At 36.7% G+C, this 10,717-nt stretch overlaps 1 protein-coding gene across 1 annotated transcript in view; it reads left to right on the top strand.

Annotated features, from left to right (window-relative positions):
• Positions 1-426: 426 nt before the first annotated feature.
• LOC117326810 (protein dopey-1-like) overlaps positions 427-10,717 on the top strand; it is a 67,707-nt gene continuing 57,416 nt past the window's right edge. The window contains 4 exon segments of the mRNA XM_033883532.1: positions 427-501; positions 7,377-7,548; positions 8,056-8,408; positions 8,572-8,761. Of these exon segments, the coding sequence (XP_033739423.1) occupies positions 7,396-7,548; positions 8,056-8,408; positions 8,572-8,761 (696 nt within the window). The 5' untranslated portion in view covers positions 427-501; positions 7,377-7,395.

Raw genomic sequence — 10,717 nt, 5'->3', positions numbered from 1 at the left:
TCTTTTGTTATTTCTATTTTCTTTTGCATTATACTATTAATCTCACACCAACAACTCATAAGAAATGGATATCATCTATCATTGGTGGTTTTCCATCTTAACATCAGAAGTGCAGGCAGTAATTGGCAATAATTAAATCAAGTAGTCCCTGCAAGGTCAATATTGGGCTAAGCTAAAAGGGGAATAAATCTTACGGATAATCAACGGATTGGAGACTCCATTTTTCAAAATCATCTAATGATTCAAATACAAATATACCAACATTATGATATCAGAATATAGTTCGCATGAAATATAATAAGGATTTTGTACTAGAACAAAAAAACACGTTTAGATTTTTTATATGTAAACCATTCCGACAATTATCTTTGAGAATTTGGCTAGTTTTTACTCTGACCCAAAACGAAATCAAGGTGTTCTTAACGCTTAAAATCGATTGGTCCTACGTGATCGAAAATGCATATTTTATTTACATCACACAGCCTTTCATAGCACGGAGCGGTAAGTTATCGTTAAATTAGGAACACGTTATTCTAATCAGGTTGAATGGAACGTTACATTTTGCTCTTATGTACCTATACTTGAGTCTCAATCGAAACAATATAAGATGACGAACACTGATGATCATGATCATGATGCCATGTCGGACTGATGTCGTATGACACAGTGTACACCTTGTTTTGGTGTGTGACTCATTTCAAGACAAACATGTTTCATATGTAAGGCACTGCAATGGTCAGAACTTACAATATCTGATAACGAGAAATTGGTTGCTCGACTGACACAAACGGGAAATCGGACCCAGGTTCCGGATCATTTCGTCATTACCTACATATCCGGTCTTTTAAAAAGTTTAATGTTTGTTTATAATTCGACCGAGTTGAGTGTCCTGCTTGGTGTTGTCAGTATAATATGACCGGTTGGGGTGACCTGCTGGGTGTTGTCGGTATAATGTGACCGAGTGGAGTGTCCTGCTGGGTGTTGTCAATATAATGTGAACAGTTGGGGTGTCCTGCTGGGTGTTGTCAGTATAATATGACCGTTTGGGGTGTCCTGCTGGGTGTTGTCGGTATAATGTGTCTGAGTGGGGTGTCCTGCTGGGTGTTGTCAGTATAATGTGACCAGTTATGGTGTCCTGCTTATGTTTAACTTCAGAGTGGAGAAGTGTCACTTTAATTTATTGGAATGCTGCATTATTATCGGGTGTACCTAATGAGTGACCAGGGAGTAATGAGTGTCCAGGGAGATACTTTTCACGCCCAGGAATTCGTTAATGAAGATTTTTTGAATTTTTTTTCTGTAACGTACATATTGTCCCATTATCTACCACCATGCAAAATCTCACTTCGATCGGACCATTGCATATTATTAAAATGCACCGATGAAGTTGCAGTGCAGCGTGCACTCGGGTGTCCCGGGCGTATTTTTCACGCCCAGGAAGTCGTTGATTTATATTTTTTTATTATTTTTTCTGTAACATACAGCTTATACCTTTATCTAACATCGTGCAAAATTTCACTTCGATCAGAAGAGTGCATAATACTAAATTTTACCATTAAATCTTACGAAGTTGCCCTGTATTTCGGCTGCGGTCGGCATGCGAGTGTCCAGGGTGTACTTTTCACGCCCAGGAAGTCCTGGATATATATTTTTTGATTTTTTTTTCTGTAACATACAGATTTAACCTTTATCTAACATCGTGCAAAATGTCATTGCGATCAGACGAGTCCATAATACTAAATTTTACCATTATATCTTGCGAAATTACGATGAAGTCGCAATGTTTTCCCGGCTGCGGTCAGCACATGAGTGTCCAGGGAGGTTTTTACACGCCCAGGAAGTCGTTGATTTATATTTTTTTATTATTATTTCTGTAACATACAGATTATACCTTTATCTAACACCATGCAAAATGTCATTGCGATCGGACGAGTGTATAATACTAAATTTTACCGTTAAATCTTACGAAGTAGTGTACTCCAAAGATTGGAAGGGAAGTAACTCTATTGTTAAAATAAGAATGTTACCAGACTGCGATGAGGACGCGGTTCTACAAAGAGTCCATTATTTATTTATTTTAAAATGAGTATAACTAATATATTGGCTATATGTAACACATTTACTTTATTTTTTTGACTCTCCATAATTTTATTTTATTTCTTAACTCTAAGATATTGTTTATGATAAAGTTTTTCAAGTATAAAATCAGAATATACTATTTGGAATAATTTCCTCACTTTGCATTAAAACATTATTTATTTGATTATAGATGAAGATGTAATTTATTATAAAACTTATGTTATGTGTATTTTTTACTGAATAATGTCACAATGTTTGATGATGATTTAATATCTTAACCAATTTCTGCATTGTACTTTGCATAATAGTTATTGTTGTAACTCATAATTGATTCATCTATATTCATGTATTATTTTTTATGATATTTATTTATTAAATGTTTGATAATAACTTAATATCTTAACCAATTCATGCATTTTAATTTGCATAGTAATTATTGTAAGTCATGATCTATTCATCTTTATTAATGTATTATTTTTTATGATATTTATTTATTGAATGCCTTTATATGAGTTATATATACTAACTGTTTTAGACTTTTAGTTAATTTTTGTTGTTGTTAGTTACTTAGTTATTGATAAATTGTTCAATTGGATATTTATATAATTACATTTTTTAATAAACTGCTGTAAAACTATTCTGATGTGAAAAATTCTGACAGGATTGCCTGATAATAATGCTATGTACAGTGTGATTTTTGTTTTTAATATGCAGCATTATTTCTTTTAACAGTATAATTACAAATCTTATAAGAGCTTACAATCAATTTATTTTGTATATATTTTTTCTATTGCAATATTCCCTTTAGAGTGTTTAAACTTTGTATGAAACCTTTTGAAAAAAACAAATTTTACTTTTAGAGTATCCTAAACTTTTATTTTTTTGGCAGTTGTCTTGGCATTTCTTACCCTTTTTCCTGTCCTGTCTCTTCTTTAAAAGGTTAAATATTGTGCTAGCTAAAACCAGCTGTACTTCCTCCTTTGTCATTAAGAAATAAAATTTAGAATCATAACAGTAATTTAGAAATTCAACATTCACTGTTTTGTCATGATTATAAAGTTTTTGATGTTCTTGGTTATAAAAGATATATTTGCCTAAAAAATGGGATTCTGTTTCAACGTGGTAAGAATTAAAGTATTCTGTTTCAACGTGGTAAGAATTAAAGTATACAAGTAAATTAAAACAAATACATGTACACATATGTAGATGTTTCTTTTGTGTAAGTATATTATTTATTGTTTTTCTCATTTCAAACATTGATTGTTAACACAGCAAGGAAGTATAAGTACAAGTAGTATAACATAGAAAATGATACAGTAATGTATTAAATAAAGGTATTAGACAACAGACTTTTAAGAGAAATTAAAGGAAGAAAAAAAATCATATCTAACATATGATTCTTTTGAAATGCGTGTATATTATAATCATATAAATTAGAGAGTTTGAAATCTGAAATGAAATACAATTAAAACAGTCAACTGGCATTGGAAACTGTCCTATATCCAACAGTTCTTCAAAATCTATTTCAGAGTTTGAAACTCGAAATGAAATACTGATAAAAACTTGTTGATATAATGATAAAAAGAACGTGCATATGGGATAAGAATGTGAAATGGTATTGAAAACTGTATGAAATAAATGTTTTACATGGAGTGTACAGAGGCGTCCGCGTGTAAAAAATATTATGATCTGTCAAAATGTATTGCAGTATTTCAAAGTTAGAGTCTGCAACCAAATTGTGAATCATGATACGAGATTCGTATCAAATAATAGAAAAAACGGTCGATGGATTTTAACTGAAATAAAAAGTGATAATTCGTGCCATTTCGGGAAGATAAATGTGTACAAGTTTGTACATGCAGGGACATACTATACTCCTACATTTGTTTAACCAAGGACAGATCAATTAAAAATCTTAAGTCCCTTATATCCAAAATAAAAAGGCCACTGATTTTATTTTTTATCCGACCATATTGGGCTGATACCTAGTGTGATTAGAACCATCTTCTTGGGATCTAGATAAACCCTACCCTACCACATTGTTCCGACAATAAACGATCAGTACCTCTAAAAACGGCCCTTTTCAAAGCCGATCCCTTCACGAAATGTGTTAAAAAAATCTCGAAAATGCACAACTTAAATCGATAGAACTTGCACTTCAAAAAGCCAATTGGTGGTATTACGTAGTCATCAATAAGAGTAATTGATGATTATTCACTCGGGCAACAAACGGTCATTTTTGTACACGTGTTGTTGCAGCAGTACAAGATGCAGAAAATTACATTTGGTAATAAAATGACTTTATTTTTTCATGTTTCTGGTAGCAACAAAATATTCTTTTTATATTAGAATAGAAATAAGCAAACTGATGGTGAGGGAGTTACGTGACTCCGCCTACTGATGGCTTTCGTCACCTGTCACTCGTCTTCCATTGAACACAAGTGAGGCGGAGACGCGGGTTAGTTGACAGCTAGACAGGCGCCAAAGTTATATAAACTAATCCAATTAGACTACACCGCAGGTGGGCGGAGTCACCGATAGATGATCTTTTTCACTTGACTCGGTCAATTATTGTTTTATAAAATATTAATGCATTTATTGATCACTTCGAAATTGCAAGAATGTATTCATGGTTTTGATGAAATAATACGTTTTATAAGTATTTTATTTCAGGTTTCAGATTTGGAATTCCACAATTGACATATTAGAGACGTGTACATAATTTGGTTTGATTTATTTTGTTTAACGTCCTATTAACAGCTAAGGTCATTTAAGGACAGCCTCCCGTGCGTGCGACATGCATGCGTGGGGTGAGTGCGTATGTGTGTTTTGGGAGGCTGCGGTGTGTTCGTGTTAAGTCTCCTTGTGATAGGCTGGAACTTTTGCCGATTTATAGAAGAAACGCAGGCTGGAACTTTTGCCGATTTGTAGAAGAAACGCAGAGAATGTCTTTATTCTTCTCTACCAAAAATAGTATAGATATAAATGTTTTTTGTGACATCATGCCAGAAAGATTAGCAGAAATCCGTAATATTTTAAATTCCCATCATCTGAGACAACCTAACTTTCGATTAGAAAATATGCGTATTTCCTTCTTTCCGTCGTCCATCAAACTGGAACGATCCAGATATTAAAGGATTCGTCTACTTAGAAGTTCATTAAAAGAAATATACCTAGGAAGTGTCCAGTAATAAAGGCATCTTGGTGTGTGGCTCCCGCATGTTAAAAATACTGCAAAGCCGTTTGAAGAACCGTGCTAGCTCTCTTAACTATGACCTTTTCAGAGCAAATTTTAAAATTAATTCTCCTGATTATATGTGTGGTAATCCTTGAACGACCCTTAAAGGTCCTTGGTTGTTTTTCTATTTACAATTTACATTGTTATAACCTTTCCGCAAAAATCAAACCTCCGACTTTCTCCTATTGGGCGAACCAGAATACGGCATGTTAAATAAGTCCATAGCCGATTTTAATACATTTATCAGGTATGGCAACGGAGTTATAACGTTACAATTAATTCTGTCATAATGTGTTATATTCTATTTGATTTGCAGGAGATTAATAAATAATTGCTATATTTATTTTTAAGTCGTTAATTGTACTAGAATACTAAAACAATATATTTTTGCCTCTGATTGTACGTTATCTAGCTAGTGTCTAGCTAGATTAGCCGAACACGCGGGTTTGTCACTCATTAAAACTATTTATATTGTAAAAAATAATGTTAGTATTTAACTTGGAATGTATGATTTTCGTATTTATTTTAGAACTCAAAGTTTACGATGTTATTAAACGTTCTAATTACGGAACTGAAACTGAAAGAATAATCGTAACTGATGAAATAGTAAGTTTTTAGTTGTATTTTATTCCGGGTTGCAATATGTTATATTGATCAATTAACAGGGACATGTCAAGTTGTTATGTAAACCAATACAATTACCGGTCACACCGCAGGTGGGCGGCGCTACGGGCTACTTTGTCAGATCACAGGTAGATATAAAATGGCCTGGACAATGAAGTGATCATCGAAGGCTGGATTCAGTAACAAAATACAATAATATACACTCGTCCGATCGAAGTGAAATTTTGCATGGTGTTAGATAAATATATAATCTGTATGTTACAGAAAAAATAATAAAGAAATATAAATTAACGGCTTCCTGGGCGTGTAAAAACCTCCCGGGACACTCATGTGCCAACCGCAGCCGTAATACAGGGCAACTTCCATGTAACTTCGTAAGATTTAATGGTAAAAATTAGTATTATGCACTCGTCTGATCGAAGTGAAATTTTGCATGATGTTAGATAAAGGTATAATATGTATGTAACAGAAAAAATAATCAAAAAATATAAATTAACGGCTTCCTGGGCGTGTAAAAACTTCCCTGGACACTCATGTGCCAACCGCAGCCGTAATACAGGACAACTTCATCGTAACTTCGTAAGATTTAATGGTAAAATTTAGTATTATGTACTCGTCTGATCGAAATGAAATTTTGCATGATATTAGATAAAGGTATAATCTGTATGTTACAGAAAAAATAACCAAAAAATATTCATTAATGGCTTCCTGGGCGTGTAAAATACGCCCTGGACACTCAAATGCACGCTATAATGCACATTTAGTGGTGCATTTTCGTATTATAAAATCATTTGATCGAAGTGAAATTTTGCATGGTGTTAGATAATGATGTCATTAATATGTTACAGAAAAAATTATCAAAAAATCTTCATTAACGAATTCCTGGGCGTGCAAAATGTCCCTCGACACCCGAGTGCACGCTGCACTGCAACTTCAGAGGTGCATTTCCGTATTATTAAATCATTTGATCGAAGTGAAATTTTGCACGGTGTTAGATAATGGTCTCATAAGTATGTTACAGAAAAAATAATCAAAAAATCTCCAATAACGAATTCCTGGGCGTGCAAAATGTCCCTGGACACTCCCTGGTCACTCATTAGGTACACCGTTATTATCATAACTTCAGAGTACATATTGTAACAGAGCGTATGATTAATTAAATTCAAATCACTGCCTCCGCTAGGGATCAAATCTGGGACCTCTGGCTTACTAGTCTTACACTCAACCAATCGAGCTTGAGAGAAGATCTCTCCAGCCGAGCGGTATATTGAAGCTAGTATTTACCAGGGTTACGATATATATATGTAGCATGAGGAGTACATCATTAGATTTCATTGAAAAAATCTTGATTTACTGGTCAATCCATTGTTTTTGACTCTATAGTAAATATGTATAATAAAATGTATACCAGTATAAACAACTAATTTGTTTACAGGTGCTGAAGCTGAGACAGGATGAGTGCTTTATCGATCCTGGCGGAGGAGTGCGAGTTACTCAACGACTCCAAGTACAGGACATACATCACACAAGTAGACAAAGCTCTCCGCAGCTTTGAAAACACCAGCGAGTGGGCAGATCTCATTTCTGCTCTTGGAAAACTTAATAAGGTAAAATTCAACATTAATGTGTATCAAATCAGTCTCGTCGGGTAACTCCAGAAAATCAAGACATTTTAGAAAAAAAGTGTAAAAGGCTTGAATTAAAGTTTCATGTGGTACTGTTCACAGTTAAACATGAAGCTCACTATGTGCAGCAATACACTCAGAGTTTTGATGAATTATATATGAATACCCAGGTATGTGTGTGGACATTCAATGTTTTGATGAATTGTATATGAATACCCAGGTATGTGTGTGGACATTCAATGTTTTGATGAATTGTATGAATACCCAGGTATGTGTGTGGACATTCAATGTTTTGATGAATTGTATGAATACCCAGGTATGTGTGTGGACATTCAATGTTTTGATGAATTGTATGAATACCCAGGTATTGGTGTGGACATTCAGTGTTTTAATGAATTGTAGGAATACCTAGATATAGACTTCTCTCCTTATTAAAGTTAAGTTGATCTATAGACATAAAGAATTACCTGTTCCTTCTGTTCCTAACAGGTATTACTGGGACATGTCAAGTTTCCAGTCATTCCAAAACGTGTCACAATCGGAAAACGACTGGCTCAATGTCTTCATCCTGCCCTTCCTAGTGGAGTACACCTGAAGGCTCTAGAGACGTACGACATAATCTTCAAATGTATCGGTACCCAGAGACTGGCCCAAGACCTCTTTATTTACAGTGCAGGTCTGTTCCCGTTGCTGGGCCATGCAGCCATGAGTGTAAAACCCACCCTACTCACAGTGTATGAACGACACTTCATTGGTCTGGGTAGACACATCAAACCGGGTCTGAATGGCCTGCTCCTTGGACTTCTCCCAGGACTGGAGGAGGGCGCCGAGTACTATGACAGGTATCAAATGTTTGATTTTCTGTTAGTTCAGGGCAAAGTACAGACTCCACTCATAATGCCTCTTATTGTATTGTCAAGTACCAAACCTTATACCCTAAACATTGAACTGTTAATTTTATAAAGGACTAACACAACACTAAACCTAAACGTTGTACTGTTACAGGACTAATGGGTTACTGGAGGATTTCTGCGAGTCGGCCGAGCCGGAGTATTTTTACACGTGTCTGTGGGAGTGTGTCATGTCGTGTCCAAGTGTCCGTTTGCCTGCCATCACTTTTTTATTAGCCCACTACAACAAGAAACAGACCATGGAGGATCAGCTGTACATGATGGGACTGAACATTGACCTAATGGTTGGTACAGATGCTGATTATAACTGTATATATCACGGTTTGTACAATTAGAGATATCACAGTTTGTATAACTAGAGATATCACAGTTTGTATAACTAGAGATATCACAGTTTGTACAACTAGAGATATCACAGTTTGTACAACTAGAGATATCACAGTTTGTATAACTAGAGATATCACAGTTTGTACAACTAGAGATATCACAGTTTGTATAACTAGAGATATCACAGTTTGTACAACTAGAGATTTCACTGTTTTCATAACTAGAGATATCACTGTTTGTACAACTAGAGATATCACAGTTTGTACAACTAGAGATATCACAGTTTGTACAACTAGAGATATCACAGTTTGTACAACTAGATATATCACTGTTTGTATAACTAGAGATATCACTGTTTGTACAACTAGAGATATCACAGTTTGTATAACTAGAGATATCACAGTTTGTATAACTAGAGATATCACAGTTTGTATTTAAACTAGATATTTCACTGTTTGTACAACTAGATATATCACCGTTTTCCTAATAATTATCTTGCTTTGTCTGTCTTTGTTTGCTGTGCAGAGTTCAGAAACTTTTCACATTTTTAACTTCTTCTCAAGTTCCACCAGTGAAACTCAAGTTTAACTTGCCTGAATGATCCTGAGATGGTTGTGACCAAGAGTGGTTATTTGTTGGGTCAGATTGAAATCCAAGATGGCTGCCTCCTGAAAAACACATTAAGCTTCTTCTCTATAATTCTACTGGTGCCATCAAGCTGGACAATGGTGGGGGTGTAAAGGAACAGAAGCAAAAATGTGTTGTTGGTTGTTTTCTTCGGCTTTTAAAAACTTTGACATGGTATCCATTGCTGTCATTTTGTAAATTGTGTGCAATCATGGTTTTCCTGAAAAACCCCTATTTTAAACTCCCCTTCAAGTCCTACACGTGGGGTTCAGCTCTAACCTACCAGTGGGGCTCAGCTCTAACCTACCCGTGGGGCTCAGCTCTAACCTACCAGTGGGGTTCAGCTCTAACCTACCAGTGGGGTTCAGCTCTAACCTACCAGTGGGGTTCAGCTCTAACCTACCAGTGGGGTTCAGCTCTAACCTACCAGTGGGGTTCAGCTCTAACCTACCAGTGGGGTTCAGCTCTAACCTACCCGTGGGGTTCAGCTCTAACCTACCAGTGGGGTTCAGCTCTAACCTACCAGTGGGGTTCAGCTCTAACCTACCAGTGGGGTTCAGCTCTAACCTACCCGTGGGGTTCAGCTCTAACCTACCCGTGGGGTTCAGCTCTAACCTACCAGTGGGGTTCAGCTCTAACCTACCAGTGGGGTTCAGCTCTAACCTACCCGTGGGGTTCAGCTCTAACCTACCCGTGGGGTTCAGCTCTAACCTACCAGTGGGGTTCAGCTCTAACCTACCAGTGGGGTTCAGCTCTAACCTACCAGTGGGGCTCAGCTCTAACCTACCAGTGGGGTTCAGCTCTAACCTACCCGTGGGGTTCAGCTCTAACCTACCCGTGGGGTTCAGCTCTAACCTACCAGTGGGGTTCAGCTCTAACCTACCAGTGGGGTTCAGCTCTAACCTACCAGTGGGGCTCAGCTTTAACCTACCAGTGGGGTTCAGCTCTAACCTACCAGTGGGGTTCAGCTCTAACCTACCCGTGGGGTTCAGCTCTAACCTACCAGTGGGGTTCAGCTCTAACCTACCAGTGGGGTTCAGCTCTAACCTACCCGTGGGGTTCAGCTCTAACCTACCAGTGGGGTTCAGCTCTAACCTACCAGTGGGGCTCAGCTCTAACCTACCAGTGGGGTTCAGCTCTAACCTACCAGTGGGGTTCAGCTCTAACCTACCAGTGGGGCTCAGCTCTAACCTACCAGTGGGGTTCAGCTCTAACCTACCAGTGGGGTTCAGCTCTAACCTACCCATGGGGTTCAGCTCTAACGTACCAGTGGGGTTCAGCTCTAA

This window comes from Pecten maximus, chromosome 5 (assembly GCF_902652985.1).
Source record: "Pecten maximus chromosome 5, xPecMax1.1, whole genome shotgun sequence".
NCBI lineage: Eukaryota > Metazoa > Mollusca > Bivalvia > Pectinida > Pectinidae > Pecten > Pecten maximus.
The sequence above is the reverse complement of the archived record's forward strand: the minus strand, read 5'-3'. Positions and strand labels throughout refer to the sequence as shown.